The 18,763-nt window shown below is 45.9% G+C and overlaps 4 protein-coding genes across 6 annotated transcripts; 3 read left to right on the top strand and 1 right to left on the bottom strand.

Moving 5' to 3' along the window:
- The first annotated feature begins 183 nt into the window (after positions 1–183).
- Positions 184–2,704, top strand: bcl7ba (BAF chromatin remodeling complex subunit BCL7B a). Of its 2 annotated transcripts, none has more exons than XM_062453751.1 (6): positions 184–524; positions 1,032–1,107; positions 1,216–1,303; positions 1,669–1,881; positions 1,999–2,075; positions 2,299–2,704. In XM_062453751.1, the coding sequence occupies exons 1-6, from the start codon at positions 433–435 to the stop codon at positions 2,383–2,385; spliced, it is 633 nt and encodes a 210-aa protein (XP_062309735.1). In that variant the 5' UTR covers positions 184–432; the 3' UTR covers positions 2,386–2,704. The 2 variants fall into 2 exon arrangements, with proteins under 2 accessions (XP_062309735.1, XP_062309736.1); XM_062453752.1 differs by having other exon boundaries at positions 331–524; positions 1,669–1,833.
- A 1,441-nt stretch (positions 2,705–4,145) lies between these two features.
- Positions 4,146–7,435, top strand: fdxacb1 (ferredoxin-fold anticodon binding domain containing 1). 2 transcript variants are annotated; one of them, XM_062453872.1, is made up of 5 exons: positions 4,146–4,785; positions 4,914–5,070; positions 5,137–5,355; positions 5,460–5,618; positions 5,738–7,435. In XM_062453872.1, exons 1-5 carry the CDS (start codon positions 4,518–4,520, stop codon positions 7,017–7,019), a joined length of 2,085 nt encoding a protein of 694 aa, XP_062309856.1. In that variant the 5' UTR covers positions 4,146–4,517; the 3' UTR covers positions 7,020–7,435. The 2 variants fall into 2 exon arrangements, with proteins under 2 accessions (XP_062309856.1, XP_062309857.1); XM_062453873.1 differs by having other exon boundaries at positions 5,152–5,355.
- Positions 7,436–7,778: 343 nt separating this feature from the next.
- alg9 (ALG9 alpha-1,2-mannosyltransferase) lies at positions 7,779–13,293 on the top strand. Its single transcript, XM_062453722.1, has 15 exons — positions 7,779–7,960; positions 9,083–9,218; positions 9,555–9,689; positions 9,868–9,938; positions 10,036–10,124; positions 10,262–10,397; positions 10,543–10,630; positions 10,744–10,849; positions 10,960–11,082; positions 11,211–11,365; positions 11,581–11,710; positions 12,166–12,313; positions 12,428–12,557; positions 12,686–12,816; positions 13,065–13,293. The coding sequence occupies exons 1-15, from the start codon at positions 7,779–7,781 to the stop codon at positions 13,186–13,188; spliced, it is 1,884 nt and encodes a 627-aa protein (XP_062309706.1). The 3' UTR covers positions 13,189–13,293.
- Positions 13,294–14,033: 740 nt separating this feature from the next.
- On the bottom strand, positions 14,034–18,606 carry layna (layilin a). The gene is made up of 8 exons (XM_062453059.1): positions 18,431–18,606; positions 17,643–17,663; positions 17,214–17,511; positions 16,920–17,077; positions 16,712–16,762; positions 16,518–16,580; positions 16,282–16,378; positions 14,034–15,710 (listed from the first exon to the last, which is right to left on the bottom strand). The coding sequence occupies exons 1-8, from the start codon at positions 18,504–18,506 to the stop codon at positions 14,810–14,812; spliced, it is 1,665 nt and encodes a 554-aa protein (XP_062309043.1). The 5' UTR covers positions 18,507–18,606; the 3' UTR covers positions 14,034–14,809.
- Between the last annotated feature and the right edge of the window lie 157 nt (positions 18,607–18,763).

The following is an 18,763-nucleotide window of genomic DNA, read 5'->3' on the forward strand; positions in this document are numbered from 1 at the left end:
GCCAGACCATGTCCAGGGGTCTCCAACCCTGTTCCTGGAGAGCTACCATCCAGACTGTTTTCACTTCAACTTCAATTTAGCACACCTGATTCTGATACTAATTAGCTGGATGATGAGCTGAATGAGGCTACATTATTTGCAGTTGAAGTGAAAACCTACAGGATGGTAGCTCTCCAGGACTGGAATTGGAGACCCCAGTAGCCTGTATCATTTGATATTTGACGGACATTGTTTCAGCCCGTGATACCGTTATGCCACAGTGTACCCAACTGGTAACTTTACGTAAACGCATGCAAATTCTGGAAGGCGTTGTACAGTAGTGAGAAGTGAATGGGTGTCGAAAGCTCGCGAGATTCGGGGGCTGGACAGCTAGGCTAAACATCCTGTCGGAATAGCACCGGAGACGAATTAAACTAAAACCAAGCAGCAAACATGTCTGGACGCTCAGTTCGAGCGGAGACCCGAAGCCGCGCTAAAGATGACATGAAAAAGGTGATGGCAGCCATTGAGAGGGTCCGGAGATGGTGAGAACAACAATCGTTTTCTTGTGTAACACATCTTGAAAGATTCTCGAAACAGAAGTTCAGCGACTCAAGAGGCGTGGGTTACATAGAATGACAGTGAATGGCGGAGAGTACGACCAATGAGCGTTAATGTGAATCTGTCTCCCCGGAGACAAGGCTTTAACGGTACGAGACAAGTGGCTTGTCAACTTGGGGTGGGACTCGGAAGGGAGTTTAGCAAAGCTAACGTTGCCCACAAAGTCACAATCGAATACTTGTCAAGGTTGAGGACTAAAGCTCAGATTATCAGATTTTTATTATCACGAAATCTTCTTATCTCTGAGATTGAGATGGATGAAAATAGGGCCCATACCTGTACTTCCATTTCATCTGACGAGATGGTCTTTCCCTTTTGCACTGTCGGGGCTAAAGGCTAGCTAGCGAGTCACGATGTATTAACACATGTACCCGACCTGTTGAATTGTGTATGTGCTTGCTACACTGGTTGCAAACTTGTATTTTGTGCAGGGAGAAGAAATGGGTTACTGTTGGGGACACGTCTTTGAGAATATTCAAATGGGTACCTGTGGTAGACACCAAGGAAGTGAGTTACTGTATTTTCATCACTGCATTTTGTACATTAGATGAATAGTAAATAGATGCAGCCTACAATGCACCGATATGTTCAGATCCTGTCTCGTTGCGGTTGCAGAAAGACAAAGTTGCAGCTGGTGTGGTCAGGGATCTGAACAACTTCTCAGATCCGAGCTCAGACAACACGCATTTGCTAGACTTTCATGGTAAGTAACAACTTCTATAACCCTTCAGACATCCAGCTGATGATATCAACTGAAATATTTAAAAGATGGAAAGAGACTTTTTTTTGGGGGGGGGGGGGGGGGGGAATATATAGTTTTTAGGTGAGTGCAACTGCTAATGAGACGTTATCAAGAGTATGGTGTTGGTCAAACTTGGGAGAACATGCCACTAGAAGTCATTTCTTCCAGTGCTTTTCTTCACTAACATGTTATTTTTTTCCTCCAATGAAAGCCATTGTTGTGTGTGAATTGTTCTGTTCACTTACTAAATACCTCCAAACATGAGCCCGCACCCTCAATGTTGCTTCACAGTTTCCTCACAGTGCCTGTTTTGTCTTCCTCTACAGATGAGAACAGTAACCAGAGCTCGCTGTCTGACACATACCAGCCAAAAGTAGACAGCAGCAGTAACTCCAGCCCCCTGCCCAGCGAGCCTTTGAGCCCCGTGTTCCCCTCTGGCTTCCGCACTGACGACTCCCAGCCTCCCACGCTGGGCCAGGAGACCATGGAGGGTGAGAAGACACACCGACACATACACCTCGATGATCTCATGATTGCAAGTAAGAGGTTTTAGAAGGTTTACCAAAGATCCTGTCTTGAATTTTGAACAGCAGTTTGCCAAACATTCTAACTTGTCCTCGTCATAAGTATGATAAAAGCGGTGTGTCTAATTTTAGAGCCTTCCTTGACATGTGAATTAGCGGATGGGCCTCCAACACTGATCAAAGAGGATCTGTTGACCCTCACAGCTCAGGTAAAACACTAGCGATCTGCTACTAATGGCTACCAGGCTAGTCATTGTATTTAGGAGCATTTTTCGTTCGTTTTGAAAAACCACTAAGAATTCATTTCATAAGGCATTTTGTGTTTGTTCTGAGTTCATTGTATGTCCTTTTTATATCCCCAACCATGCCCAATTATATCCCTTTCTGCACTTCCATCATCTCACATTCTCCTCTTCTCACATATTTGTACAGGAGGAAGAAGAATGTTCAGGGGCTCCACCACTAAAGAGAGTGTGCTCCGAGCATACTCCTGTCTTGCAGGTTTCAACCTTGAGATAACACCCATTGCACTTAGTATCAGGTTCAAGTTCTAGTCACTTCCGGCATCGCATTGATTTACTCTATGAATCGAAGAGTCTCCCATTGTTTTCAGGGATTGAGTGGGCTCCAATTCATGGGTGAGTTTATGAATGACTATGCTGAAGTGATGAGACGTTGGTTTAAATGAGTAAACCCAACCTCGCTATCTTATGACAAGCAAGTTGCACGATTATCATTCATTTCTGTCTTTTGACGACTTAAAAAAACAAACATTTATGGACCATAAGTACTGAGCTTATATTGATATGTACATTTTCATTTGTTATGACCTTGTTTTCGCCATGAAATGGTTTAATGGTTATTTTCCTTTGGCTATTGTGCCTGAATAGATTGAAAACCAAATCTAAAACCAAATAGGCATGGACTATTCCAAGGGTAAAAGTGCAATGAGGTAGAATACATGTCTCCTTTTTATTTTCCTTGACTGGGAAAGTACTATTGCTGTCAAGAAAATTGTACTTTTTACATAGAAGAATGTGTTATTTATGTAAATGTTGAGATTGCATCAAACTGCAAGTAAATATAGTGAGTTATAAAGAAATACTTACAAAATAAGCCTTGGATGGTGATCTACAGATGTTCTTGCATTGGCTCTACTTGAGTGAAGTATTTGACGTTTAAATGACGAAAGTGGACATTTGCAAAACCTTTTTTTCTCTTATATGGTTGTAATTTCAAATCCTATTGCTTGCCCAATTAAGCATCCTGAATACATTCCAGGCAAGTAGGCTATAGCCATTCTGTTTGTTGAATGAGGATACTTTTCTTTAGTGCCCTTATGTAATTATAATTATAATTAGAATGTATTCATTTAGCAGACACTTTTGTCTGGTCTTATGTCTGGTATTTATCTCAATGTAGTTAAAAGTAAAGAGAAAATTAAAATGTTGTTTTACATCTCTTTCTGACATTTGAGTTTTCATCAATCTACCTTGAATTTACATTTAGTAACCCATGTGGAATACCTATTATGTCATGTTGAACTTGAGCAGTGGGGGTGAAAGGTTTCCTCGGGTTACAATGCATGTACACTGCAACTTGGTTTTGATATTTCGAAAGTAAAAAAAAAAGAAGCTTTCTGGAAATGGGACATGGTTACTACTTTTGTTTAGATTATCTGTTATGATGTAATCCCTAGTTGGAAAAAGCGTACTACTTTACATTACCTATAATTACCAGTGTTTACGATTGTTTTATGTGGGCTCTCATTAAGTTTGTAGTACTCTCGCACCTTACTAAATGTAAGTTTCTAAGGGCAACAAATTCATAAGACTACGTTCAGAATCAATGTCTACTTTAAGTTATGGTAGACCAACCGAGTGTGTTAATACTCCATTTGATTTATTTAACAATTTAACAAAGTTGAAAAGTTTATAAAAGCATAATTTGTATTTGATTGTAATATGAAATGAGTACAGTTCATTTTATAAAGGTGTGGTATGGAATCGTCTTGTCTTTTGTGTTGTGTGTGCGTGCAAGGAGTAGACAAGGACGTCGTTTCTGACAGCTTCAACGCAGTGTACAGTGTAGATTGAATGACTATCATGGACGGTTAATCATCACTTAGTTCAGAACTTAGTTGTACATAAATTATAAACGATATATACTAGGTTATACTGTCATATATGCAATATCGTATTTTCTTGCGATTATATACCATTATAGTATACAAACTAAAGAGACATCCTTTGCATACTCTTGTTCCGTGTATGTTTCCCTCCAGACCCTTTTAACTGTAACACATCGATGCACACGTGAATGTTCAGTTTTGGAATTAGTCATAAAGTTCAGTGCTGCAAAACTCTACATAACGCGAACTACGTCAAACCACAATTCGTTTAACAGTAAAGCCAGTTTTACTCCAAACATCGATGAAATGATAAAGCTGGTTTGAAGCCAACAAATAAATTAATTTTAGCGGTGACAGGGTAACTCGCAATATATTCCCAGCCCTTAGGTTATCGTTGTGCACTTAATTTGCGGGTGCTACTTGCTTAATTTAGAATGGATTCAAATGGTTGGATTACGAGTAGTTAAAGTAAAAACGTAGATGACATATTGCTGAAGGCAAGCAGACATCGTGACACCCTATGGGTAGATTGGAGCGCATGCACACATCCTACTGCACATTGTTCAGTGTTCACGATACGCTTTTTGGGTCGTTCATCATAACAGGTATGTCTGGTAGAGTATCGGTGCTGCTTGTTGGAGAGGGAAACTTCTCTTTTGCCGCTGGTCTGGCACAGGAACAGTTATCTATGGGCGGTAGGGCCATCACCGCCACCTGCCTACAGTGCCAAAGGGAGGCACTGCGGCACGAAGGAACTGCCATCAACATCCAGACCATCAAAGATTCAGGTGAGAGAATTGAGTGTGCTTACTGTATCACCACGTTAGTGATCTAAAAAGGTTTGCATGTTATTGTGGAACGAATCGGTGATCGCCTAATACACCCGTAAAATGTAGGCTAATTCCAACTACTGCAGGTGGAGAGGTGCTGTTTGAGGTGGACTCGACACGGCTGGGGGATTGTGAACCTCTTGGTGGTCGCATTTTTGATCTTGTGGTATTCAACTTCCCTCACTGTGGGCGTAAAAGTGGCGTGAAGAAGAACAGAGAGCTCCTCAAAAACTTCTTCCTCAGGTAAACCACAGCTTTAGTAGAGTGTAACAACATATATTTATGAGTGTTTAATCATGATAAAGTTAGGAAATATGTGTTCAGCTGTGTTCAGGTTCTTAGGGAAGAAGGAGAAGTCCACATTGCTCTATGTAACGGGCAGGGCGGTACACCAGCTGACCAGCCAATGAGAGAATGGCACAATAGTTGGCAAGTCATTGTCATGGCAGCCGAGGCTGGACTCCTTCTTAGTGACGTCCGACCCTTTGATGATAAGAAGTTCGCGAGTTACAGATGCACTGGATACAGGTATTTATTTGTGGTTATGGGTAATGGAGGTTCTCTGGTGAGTAGATATTTGTCTTCCGTGAGAGCGAAGGTAAAGACATGCTTGTGTGTGTCTGTTCTGTCAGGAGCCAGGATAAAGGCTTCCATGTGACGAAGGCATTGACCCACGTGTTCACTCGCGGCCTCCCTCTCGGCACCCCTCAGAAACTGAGAATGCTGGAAACCGTTGGGGAAGAGAGAGTACATTACCACGTACCGGCTGAGCTGAAGGACTATATACACAGGTAAGCACGCAACTTTGACTAGGCATTTCGAAGGGTACCTTCAAATGCATGTTGAGTAATAACATTTCAGACAGCATAGCTGATCCCTGCCATTAAATCGTCTCTCTCTTGCTTCCCAGGGACTTTCTCTCTCCAGGTTCTGTCCATCCCGTCAGGGTGACTCAGGACATCCTTCTGAACAGATTGACAGAGGAGTGGTCTATCTCCATGGTGACGGAGCCCCTTCCCCATGTCATCCGCTTCACCCCCGAGTGTTTGCAGGCCTGTGGCTTGAAAACGGACAGCAGACACTGCTACTGGGTGCAGCCCTTCCACACTGCAGCCTCCTTTCGCGCGGAGAAAAAGACCGACCAATCGACCAATCAACTTGCAGACAGGCCCACTCCTTCAGACGATGAGGGAAACACAGAGGCGGTCGTTGAGGCCCTTGAAGGAACACATATAAGTACAGTCCCGTTTGTCAGGGAAGAGGGACAAGGGGGCGTAGATGGGGCACCTAATGCCGGCCGTGATTGTGAAGGGGAAAGTGTGGGTGTTTTTTTGCTACGTCATTCCCTGCTTCCTCAGTTAAAGGTGTGGGCACCCCTGCGGGTGGATGGGGAACAGGGTGAGGGTGTTTTCAGACGGCATAGAGGATGCTGTGTCGAAGGAGGCGGGGGTGATACCAGTGCTAGAATTACAGAGGACCAAACAGAGGGTTTTATTGGGGCTTTGACCGGAGTCAGTGGCCTAGTCTTTCAGAAATGTCTTATTAGTCCTTGGGCCCAACCTGCCTTTCATCAGCTCCTACTTCGAGGTGTGTTTCCTGCTGCATCTGAGCCTCTCAGAGTTCTCGGGCAGAGTTTGGAGGGGCTGCTGGCTCCGTACGGGGTTTCCCTCATCCTGGAGCAGGGGGGTCTGGGTCTGACGGCTCAGCCAATGGGCGAGGTCGGCCGGGTGTCGGTGGACGACTTCACCGAAGACACCACCAAGGTGTGTGTGAGTATGTGTCTGAATATGGACCTCCTCGCCACACTTCTTTTCTCTCTCCCTGATTGGCGCATCCTCTGGTCACATGACCGCCGCTTCCTGAATTTCTTTCAACTCTGCCCGTTGCCGGGGACACCCTTTCGGCCATTTTCCTTGTACCCAGTGCACTTTACCTATGATATAAGCTTCTGGGCAGGGTCCCAATGGGATGAGCTGAGCTTTCATGCGGTAGTCAGAGAAGCGAGTAAAGGCACAGTGGAGCAGGTTAAACGCATTGATACCTTTTCACATCCAGACCTGCCTCAAACAAGTTACTGCTACAGGCTCGTCTACCACTCACATACACACGCTCTCTCACACACACAGGCACTCAAACTGCATGCACACTTGCAAACCTTGCTGGCAACACGCTTACATGTTGACATAAGGTAGGTAGGGCATAGGAGGTTTTAGTATTGTTGACAATAAATGTTGTAAAAACAATTAGCATAATATGCAAGTTAACAATGAAGAAGCTGGTCTTGGTTTAATTTTAAACATATATATATATATTACCCCTTAGAGAATTAAAACTCAGGAATGTAATTGTATCCTTGATGTGGCATGAATTTGGAGTGATATGAAGATGTAATATAATGCAAACCTTGATAAACATAATATGCATTATTCTATTCTAATACCTCTTGATGCTTCAGGAAACATGTTTATGATGATGTATTAGGATGGAACTTCCATGTATTCCTCTGTATCGGAACTATTTACTGGACTGGTGATGGTGAAATGTGTCTTTTGTATGTAAAGTATTTGAAAATATGTGTGTTCAGTCTTTTAAATATAAGTAAATATAATATGCCATGACCAAAATGTTTGGTATCATTTGTTGCCAGGACTGGGTGTCCTAACATTTTATCCTACCCGTCAGATAGTCTTACTTTGGGCTTACTGCTCACTCAAGTTTTCTCTATGGGACACATTGAGAGCATATAGGCACTTGCAAAGTAACACATAATGTATTAGTTTATGTTATTTGTGCATTAATATAGGATTTAGTATAAATTGGCACCTTCTGTTTTGTACACTGCAAACCAAAGAAATACCAATGAGTATATATTATATAAATTGTGTTTCCAATCTTAGAAAGATGTGCAGGGCAGGGGTGCCAATTAAGTCCTTCAATGGTCCATTACGGAAATGCACGAAGATGTGGAACCTGCAGGCAGCTCACAATCTTTAGATATGGCGTCGAGAATTCGGCATCGAAACAGACGAGGAAGCAGACAGGATGCAAATCACGTAATCGCCCCAAGTGAAGCTCGGACATTAAAAGAAGAGAAGGGCAGTGATGACAGCAAAATATCAGACACACGGCAAGAGTGAGTGATGAGCAATAAAGCGATGCCATTTCTGCCGAAAAGCCTTGTAGCTGTCATTCAATTCTGTATGGCTAGCAGCTCGGAGCTAGCTATGTGCTAGCCAGTTTTTGACGATTGGCAACGAATGTAAAAGCTATCTGGCCAGTTAGGCTAGCAATCTCGTAGCCTACTGTACTACACTCTCAACAACAATGGACTTGCTTCCAAATCCGTGACAGTTGAGCTGCGCTGTTTTATTATCATAGGTACTTTCATGTATCAAATTATATCTAGTTTAGTGCTAGCTAAAACATTATTCACATAATCAACTGTCCAGTCAGTTGCCGTAGTGGCATTTAGCTAGCTAGCTAGATCCAGCTTGCCTAGGCAGACGGTCTCATTCATTCACAGGCTGATTCACTTGTTCGGGCGTCGCTATTAGATTCCCACCTTCCGAGAAGTCTAGACCTGTCGTTGTAGTTTGCAGACAGCTAGCTAGCTACTATATTTTATCATGTTACGATTAACTTAATTGCTCTAACGTTATATTTTTATACCTCAGGCCATGAAACCGATGAAGTGAGACTGTCACTCGACTTTTTTGCACGGCCAATTCTTTGGTTGGAGTTAAAATAAGGCTGACGTGGTCTTATCGCACAGTTGACAAAAGCAGGCTACCACTAGTTCGTGCGGCATCTGGAGCACGGGTATATAAGGAGTGTGTACAGTGCCCTGATCTCACGTCATGCAACCGATTTATCATAGGCTGTCGCATCAACAGATTATTGCATGTTATAATTTACTTTGACCTAATCCTCTCTTAAATCCTTTGTAGAGCACAGGGCATCCCATAATTATCCAGGCACACGCTCCTGCAAAGCAGGACGATCTTTGCATCTCATGTACATATCATTGAATATCAATAAAATGCTAAAGGAATGATTCAAACCCAATCGGTCTCCCTCCCAACTTCTAGGTAGTCTCGAGCTAAGGTAACTGGAGATAGTTTGGTTGAGATAGTTATAGGCGCACTGCTGTTCAGCCAGATTGCATAGGGAGTGAAATAAGTGTGAAAGAAACCGCATCCATATCGCAACAATTTTCTCATCATTGCAATTGTGTTATTTATGTGTGTGCGTGCAGGTCAGTGAGTCGAGGAGGGCAGGTGTGGGCTCCGGAAGGTTCCACTGCTTTCAAATGCCTGCTCTCTGCCCGCTTCTGTGCGGCGTTGCTGAGCAACATCTCAGATTGCGATGAGACCTTCAACTACTGGGAGCCTGTGAGTTGTCCCATCCAAGCACATACACGCTCGTGCACATACACGCTCGTGCACACACACGCTCGTGCACACACACGCTTTGTTGCTTTTTAGTGGTGTTGTCCAACACAAGGTTGTTATGGCCCTGTCCCCTTTATATAGAAGTTACACCCATTACAACAAAGAAAATAGCTATGCCCTAACTCAACACCCTGCATCCATTGAATTGGTGTGACGAATAGTTTGTCGTGAACTTAGCTTTATTTGTGTTGAATGTCTTGTGTGGACGCTGGGAGTTGCGTTTGTCAACGCAAAATTCCACATACAAATGTTGTGCTTTTACGACCTCTTCTGCAGATGCACTTCCTGTTATATGGAACCGGGATGCAGACGTGGGAGTACTCTCCTCTCTACGCCATCAGATCCTACGCTTACCTGTGGTTGCACGCTCTTCCCGCCTGCTTGCATGCACACATATTACAGACCAACAAGGTATGGAACGCATGCACAAGACCTTTCTTATATATGCGTGTTTCAATGACGAGCACAGTATTTCCACTGTGTCTCAGAGAGGCCTTGAATGGGCCTGTGTCCTGCCCCCTTATCCATCATACCCTCTGGCTTACAAGCACTGACGCAAACTCTTATTTCGTCCTGTGCTGTTGGACAGGTGCTGGTCTTCTACTTTGTGCGCTGTATCCTTGCCTTCTCCTGCTGTGTTTGCGAGCTTTACTTCTACAAGTGAGTCTCCTGCCTCAGAAAAGTGGGTGTACAACCGGCTGTGCTTAAAGGAACACGTTTAAATATGTGTGTGTGTGTATATGTGTGTATTTGACAGGGCGGTGTGTAAAAAATTTGGGTTGCATGTGGGTCGCCTCATGCTGGCCTTCCTGGTCTTGAGTTCTGGAATGTTCATCTCCTCAGCAGGTCTGTCTCTTTGCTGTTATTGGTGACAAAGCACTTTATGTTGTCTGATTTGTCCCATTATCCTAAATGGTAAACCTTTTGGACCCAACACTAAATTCTTCATTTTTTAATTTTTATTTGACTTCCTTTTGCTCCAGCGTTTCTGCCATCGACGTTCTGTATGTACTCGACGCTGGTGGCCATGACAGGCTGGTTCCAGGACTCTCCCCCATTGGCCATTATGGGTGTGGCAGCGGGAGCCATTGTTGGCTGGCCCTTCTCTGCTCTGATTGGGTAAGAACATAGCATTTTTTCTTTTATGCGTTTATGTATTTTCCTTCTATTGTATATGCGCTTCAATTTCAGTGTTTGATTGATGGCCAGATGTTTGAGTATTGTTACTGACTGATATGAACACTCGCTGGCTTGCTGATGTTAGGATACCGATAGCCTTCGACTTGCTGGTGCTGAAAAGAAAGTGGAAAAGCTTCATCCTCTGGTCAGCTATCGCGCTTCTGCTTCTGTTGGTGAGAAAGCACTCGTGTTTTACCCCGTTTAACCGTTTCATAAACAGAGGCCTGACCCCAGCAAACTGGCAAATGACCCCAAACAAGGCTGAAATAGTTCTGTTTCCATCCAGGTGCCCTTGGTGATGGTGGACTCCAGTTTCTACGGAAAACTCGTCATCGCGCCGCTCAACATCCTACTGTACAACGTCTTCACTCCCCATGGCCCTGATCTCTACGGTAACCTGTCCACGCATGTGAAGTGGAGCTGATTCCAATGGAGTATTTCCGAATTCGGAAATGAATGCCCTGCAATGAAAGTGTGCGTGCGTTTCCCCCCCCCGTCGCAGGTACCGAGCCTTGGCATTACTACTTCATGAACGGCTTCCTCAACTTCAACCTCGTGTTCGTCCTGGCCCTGTTCTCTCTGCCCCTCACCGCCCTCATGGAGACCCTGCTGCACAAATTCAACGGTGAGAGAAAATAGGGATTTGCGCGTGCGAGGCCAGAGGGAGCCGTTTCACCGCACGTTCGTAAACGCCGGGTCACCCGTGCCCGCTTTTCCTAACCTGTCTGTTTGGGGGTCTGTCTGCCTTTACAGTACAGAACCTTGGCCGACCCTACTGGCTGACTCTGTCGCCTATGTATGTGTGGATGCTGGTGTTCTTCACCAGACCTCACAAGGAAGAGAGGTTCCTCTTCCCAATCTACCCCCTTATCTGCCTGAGCGGAGCAGTGGCGCTGTCCTCTCTGCAGGTACACACACACACACTTTCCTTTGGGATCACCTGAATTGCACTGTAACCTGAGTAGATGGGGGGGGGGGGGGTCCAATTAATCACATTCCTATGCAGCCATGGATGGTTCATATGTTGGGCTGTCACGCCTGCCTTGCTTCCTCCGGACACGGGTCACGCGTGTGGGGATGGGGGCGATGACGACCCCCGTTTTCCTGTGACGCTTTTTTGCAGAAGTGCTACCACTTCCTGTTTCAGCGGTACCGTTTGGAACACTACACGGTCTCCTCCAACTGGCTGGCCCTCACCTCCCTGTTGGCATTCACGCTGCTGTCCCTGTCACGCTCCGTCGCTCTCTTCAGAGGTGACACGCATATTTTCTCTCATCACCTTATGAACAGTTATTGGTTCATATGTTTGTGGAGATACTGTATGTATGGGAGGGGGATCGTCAGTCTTTGTGTGCCAGGCTGTCTGTCTGACTGTATGTGTCTGTCTGACTGTCTGTCTGTCGATATGTGTCTGTCTGACTGTATGTGTCTGTCTGTCTGTCTGACTGTATGTGTCTGTCTGACTGTCTGTCTGTCGATATGTGTCTGTCTGACTGTATGTGTCTGTCTGTCTGACTGTATGTGTCTGTCTGACTGTCTGTCTGTCGATATGTGTCTGTCTGACTGTATGTGTCTGTCTGTCTGTCTGTCTGACTGTATGTGTCTGTCTGACTGTATGTGTCTGTCTGACTATGTGTTTGTCTGACTGTATATGTGGCTGTCTCACTGTATGTGTCTGTCTGTCTGACTGGGTGTGTCTGGTCTGCAGGCTATCACGCGCCCCTGGACCTGTACCCAGAGTTCCACCGCATCGCCAAGGACCCGTCTCTCCACTCGGTCCCTGAGGGCCGTCTCGTCAGTGTGTGTGTCGGCAAGGAGTGGTATCGTTACCCCAGCAGCTTCCTCCTACCTAACAAGTCAGTGTGTGTGTGTGTGTGTGTGTAATGTTTGTGTGTGACTACTACTTCGGTTTGCGTTATATTGTGTTCGATTGAAATTGTCAACGTTTGACAATTGGTTGTCTCTTTCAGTTGGCAGCTGCAATTCATCCAATCAGAGTTCAGAGGACAACTACCTCAGCCTTACGCTGCAAGCCCATTGGCTACTCAGATGATCCCCGTCAACATGAATGACCAGAATCTGGAGGAGCCAACCAGATATGTGAGTATGACAGCTGTGGTGGAGTCATAGGATGGTTGTAGGCTGGCTGCATGATTCTTGTGTAGTGGGTTGGTTGTGTATTGGTTGTGCGATGGTTAGAAGCTGGTTGTGTGATGGCCGTGTTGTAGGTAGACCTGCGACAGTGCCATTACCTGGTGGACTTGGACACGGACACGGAGACGCCTCTGGAACCTCGCTATGCTGCCAACAAGGAGGAGTGGAGCGTCATCGCCTCCAAGCCCTTCCTCCACACAGCCAAGTACGTCTCCTCACAGACCCCCACGGCAAACAAAACAGAGTTCGTTTGGACGTTCGTCATTGTGTGGATGGGAAATGAGCGAGAAGTGCTTTCTGACTCTCCTTCTGTCTCTCTATTTCTCTTTCTTTCTATCTATCTCTCTCTGTCTGTCTTTTTTTGTCTCTCCCTCTGTCTCTCTCTCTCTCTCTCTCTCTCTCTCTCTCTCTCTCTCTCTCTCTCTCTCTCTCTCTCTCTCTCTCTCCCCCAAGATCCTCTCCTTTCTTCAGGGCGTTCTACATCCCGTTCCTGTCGGACCAGCGCACCAGCTACAGCCGCTATGTCATCCTCAAGCCACGGCGGCCCAAGCTGCCGAGGAAGCGCGGCCACGGCTGACCCCTGACCCCCTTCTCTCCCCCCCGCCCTCGCCCCCCCCCGACCCTCCCACGCCTCTCCATGCATTCCGTGTGTTTGTGGACGTGTGTGCCGATGTGAAGGTGCGTCTTGCCTGTTTACGCGCGTCAAGATTCAGCTGACCCTTTAAGGACGTCCGCCCTGACCGGGCTGTCGTAAATAGGGTCGTGAATAGGGTTGTCGGTGTGCGTGCGACTGTTTGCGGGGACGTGTGTGTATGTTGTGAATGTATGGCAGGTGAAGTCTCAAGGGCCTGCATGTTATCTCAACTGTGTTGAGGTGTGTGTGTGTGTGTGTGTGTGTGTACTAAGTGTGCACATCATGAGTTTATCTAAGGCGCCATGAGATCTAAATGTGCAGCTAAAGTAGAATGGTTAATATGACTGTGTGTGTATGTGACAGAAGGAGAGAGCATGACAAGTATTGAAGTTGAAATGGTCAATAAAATCAGACCAAACTGTGAATGCCTTTTTGTCCATGAGGCCTTCAATATGTCTTACTAACACCCAGAGACCAGGGCAGGTTATTACGCATAATTCAAAAGAGCTTTATCAACAAGATTATTAAGATTAAGATTGTCTGCACAAGTTTTACATTACATTTTTATAACATTTCCAGTTCTCAGCTTTTAAAATGTTTATAGTTTAAAATATGAATTGAACCAAGGCCTTCACATGTACATTAAAACCTGCTTGAAGGCGTACTGTGTGTTAATGTCAATATCATCAGGTGTGGGTAAGCTGCCAGCTTGATTCTGTCAACTGAAGTAAAATAATGTTTGGAAAATAGATTTCAATGAATAAAAATCACATAATCAGTGTGGGAACCCTGGATGAATCTTCACTTAGCTAAGTGCGATTGAACGTCCAAAATACCACATGAGGTAACATAAGTATTCACCCACACATCCATCATCGTGTATCTCGTTTCCTCTTTATTGAGTTTCCTTTTTATCATAGCAAACATACAAACACCTTTCCGGTCTCTCCTACCAGAGACTTGGTATCAGACAGACCAGGATACATACAGGTTACATGAAGTCCTCATTCTCTGTGAAGTCATGCCGTTGTTGTCGCGGTCAGGCAGCGAGCTCTCCAGCTGAATCCTCGTTCTCGCCAGTTCCCTCCTCCAGTCCTTTCTCTCCCGCCTGGAGGGGCCCTTCGTGAGCCGTAACGTCCGTTGAGGATAGGCGAGTTGAAATGGGAGCGACAACGCCTTTTAAATGGAGACATTCGCCGCTGTTTGAGAGGTGCAGTTCAGCCAAACGGCAAAGAAGCAAGAAAACGGCGCTAAATGATTCGATGGCATGTCGCTTTGTAAATGTAAGGGTAGAAAAAGGTATTGAAAACCTCCAAAATGGGTGGGCAGCACGTTTTTTTTACGCTTTGCCGGGTAACCCCACCAAAAAGAAACTGCATCACAAGCCCATGCAAACAGGCCACCAGTCAAAAAAGACATGCACACATATCGTGTCACCTATTCTTCGGACACTGTCGTCTCTGCAGGCTTTCCATCATCTCTTTCAATAATGAAAACCTCCATTGCACTGAGACACGGTAATTCATACGCACAACTGTTATACACACAACAGTGGAGTGGATGATCAATAGCTATCACTGTCTACCCATTCAGCCTCCCGGAAGTAGCGCTTCCCACCACTCAGGTTGGGCTCGTTTCCATAGTAACTCACACTGGTATCGTAGGATTTCCTGTTGCTGCCATAGCGACACAGGCTGGTTTGGTACACGTCGTCTCTTCCGTTGATCAGGTATGTCTGGTAGAGGTCACTCTTCAATGCTAGAGCCCCAGGCCCCAGACCACCAGGTCCCAGAGCACCATGCACCATACTACCATTCCCCAGACTATCAGGACCCAGACCACCTCCTGGACCCAGACTGCCAGGCCCCATATCCCCATGCCCCAGACCACCATGCCCCAGACCACCATGCCCCAGAACACCAGACCCCACTTCCCCAAGACCCAGACCACCAGCCCCCAGACCACCATCATAGAACTCACTCCTACCACCCATACTACCTTCATACATCTCCCGGTCTCCATAGGAACCGGCTCCATAAAGTTCACTCCTCCCCGCACGTCGAACCAGGCTCTTGTCGTACGACTCCCGGTTACCATAGCGACTCAGACTGGCGTCGTACGAGTCGCGGCTTCCTTGGCGACGCAGGCTGGTTTGGTAGGGTTCGCGGTTGCCACGGCGGCCCAGGCTGAGGTCGTTGAGCTCGTAGTTCATGAAGCAGCTCTCAGTGCTGGCCAGGGTCACAAAGCCACTCTCCGTGTCGCGTCCCCCCAGGTTGTCATAGTCACCAGGGGGGGTGTCGGGGGAGGAGCCCAGGAAGGACGTGTTCTTGGTGTGTGGGCGGCTTCCCGACAGGTCGGCGTCTTCCTGGGAGCGAATCACCTTGTAGACGTCGCTGGGGACGGGGCTGGGACAGAATCCAGGGTCGGTCTGAGACACCTCTGGCTGGGGCTTGTGCTTCGTCCTCCTGTGGATGACAGATGGATGACAGATGGATGACACTAGTCAGTAGAGCTAATAGAACCCAGAGCAGTGCTCTGCAACGTCATTAGTGCCAGTGACTGGCAAGGCATGAGCTTAGTCCTCGAGGGAGCCACTTGGCCAGGTCCTCATTCTCTGTGATGTCATGTCATTGTTGTCGGGGTCAGCAAACTGTCAAGTTCAGTTTTTGAAGTGAATTCTATAGCCCTTTTCCTTAGCTAAGAGGCCCTCTGCATTTTCCCCAGAATATTATTTCTTTATTTTTCACATAAAGTACATTAAAAAGAACACTCTGGCTGTAATGTGGATGCGTAACTTTGTAAAAAGAGACATTTGGAGACATTCACAAGCGGTCGAAAGCTGTTATGACCAGTGGTAAGTACATTACACCTGTCTTTACCAGAGCTCGTTAAAAATAGAACAAAATATGGGAAAAACATGCTGAAGAGGGAAAAAAAGAAAGAAAAAAACACATCAGGAGATAAGGAGGAACAGCATCCTGTCAAAGGACAAAAATAAATCAAGGTCGCTAAGTTAAATTAGCCACGCCTCCTCACCTGCAGGCCAGCAGCTTGCAGCAGAACACTCCGAACACCATCAACAAAAGTAGCAATAAGGGAATTATGGGAAGGATAACATACACCAAGTTCAGGCCTGAAACATGTAAACACATAAACACAACTGTTAAAGTTAGGTGATTCATAGATGTGAGCATTTAAGTTGAGCAGTCATACAAAATGGAGATCTACTGGACTTGTGTTCCTCTGTGTCAAGGGGTCAGAGGTCAACATACCTGGGCTCTGCTCCTCTCCATGGCTATTTGGATTCCATGGAAACAGAGATGTGGGAGGGGTCTCTGTGAACCGCAAGATAAGCGATCACACAGATGTATCCTGTACTTCACTGATACATACAGCACTATCCTCATTATGTACTGATTATGGATTCAGTCCTATTGTTTCTGCGACTGTTGTCACGGTCTCTTACCGGAGAATGTGTGGGAGGAGTTTTCAGAAGGGGAGGGGTCGGGAGGCCTTTCTGAAATGCCACATCAACACGTTAGTCATGAGTTAGAGGGCTGTGTTTGTTTGGTGTGAGTGATATTGAACGTTGAGTGTGAACGTGTATGATTGCGTGTCACAGACAAGTAGATGAGCATGCACATGACGTGAGTGTTTGTGTGTGGACGTGTTACCTGTGGTATACTTGCAAATGAAGTTGTTCTTGGTTTCACAGTTGTCGTCGTTCCACTGGAACATGTAGAGCCCGCCTTGACCAGGGGGAGCGGACGGCTGGTGGTACATCACTACACACACCTCGTACCCACACGATGGCTCATCCCAGTGCCACTTCCTACACACACACACACACACACACAGGCGCACACATGTACACACACACATACAGACACACGTAAAGAGGAACTGCAGATATATCCTCAAGTCAATAACGTTGTCATGAGAAACACACAGCCATGAGATCCTTTCACCTGAAGGTAGCCTTGCTGCCATCCAGCCAGTAATACTGCGAGGGGCAGTCTTCGTTGCTGTCCTGGTCTCCATGGTTACGGCGCAAGCCAATCCAGAAATCCCCATCAGAGGGGCGGAGCTCCGTAATGAGCTGTTCTATGATTCGCTGCTCGGAGGCGGATTCCACACTCAGCAGCACCCCTCCGTCACGTCGACACGCAAGCCCCGCCTCTTCGAAGTTTAGCCGCCGCCTCGGTTCTGAGAAGTATGCTAGTTTGTAGCAGGGTCTTCCTTTGCCCACCCTGCACACACGTTGACCTGCACACACACAAACACACACACACACACACACAAACACTGGGCAAAAGATTGTGGGCCAACATGCAGCGTAACCTAAAGCTCCAAATGTCAATCTTCTCAAAATGATGGAGAAAGAGCTTCCAGCCTACCTCGAGCTTCAAACATGTTGGCTTCCATCACAGGGTACGCACCGAGAGCACAGGATGATAGGAAAAGACAGTTCATTTTCGGAATGTTTTTGGAAAGTTTTTTGGGAGTTTCTGGGTGTGAATGTGAATTCAGTTGGAAAATACACACAAATGTAATTTGGGTGTTGGAAGCAGTGAAGACAGCCTGATCCAATGGGGATTAAGCAGAACTGCAATTCACTGTACGCATTGTGCATTCTTCCAATACATGAATTGGTGTTTCCTACACCACACAGACAGACTGTTCTAACCACCACACACTAGTATCCACAGACTATGACATTCAGCCAAAGGAGCACATGCAGTATGTTATATTTGACTTATTACTGAGGTAAATGTATTTGTCCATGGTAAGCATAACTTGCAGAAACTTTCATATTATTTATACAATGATTTGCCGTCATACAAAAGCCTAATTAATCAAACCATTACAGATGATATCTGCATATGTCACGAAAAAATTAACAAATCCACAATATCACTTGAACTCACGTTCATTCTGTAAAATTAAGAAAGTTCCCAGACTTTTGCAACTCTGGTCTGGAAGTATTTGTGTGTCTTTGAGTCTGTGTCCGTATGCAGTCGTTTGTTTGTGCATGCGTGTGTCTCTATGTAGGTGTGTACATCTCTGCATGTGTGTCTTACAGTATCTGTGTGGCTCGTCTGCATGTATCTGCGTGATTGTGTGTGTGTGCGTGTCTCTGCACATGGGTTTGCGGTGTGTTTGTGTGTGATGTTGTGTCTCTCACCAATAATGAGGTTGTTGTCCACACATGGGAGAAAGCACAGAACCAGGAGGAAACAGAAAGCACTCATCGCCTCCATCTCCTTCGTCCTTCTGTCCTACTTCTCTACTCCTACTTGTTGCCCTCCATAGGGTTTCCGATCACAATCCAAATAGCAATGCCATTAACCCGGCGAGAGATCAAGAGGCCAGTAGTCGCATATGAAGTTGAATGTATACAAATAACTGGAATTCGGAGTCTTGGTAAACACAGGCGCCTCCTTACCTGACTGAGATACAGAGCGAGTGCAGGTCTGCGAGGGGGAAGAGAGAGGATGGGTTGGGGGGTGGAGGGGGG

The sequence above is a fragment of the Osmerus eperlanus genome, chromosome 27 (assembly GCF_963692335.1).
Source record: "Osmerus eperlanus chromosome 27, fOsmEpe2.1, whole genome shotgun sequence".
NCBI lineage: Eukaryota > Metazoa > Chordata > Actinopteri > Osmeriformes > Osmeridae > Osmerus > Osmerus eperlanus.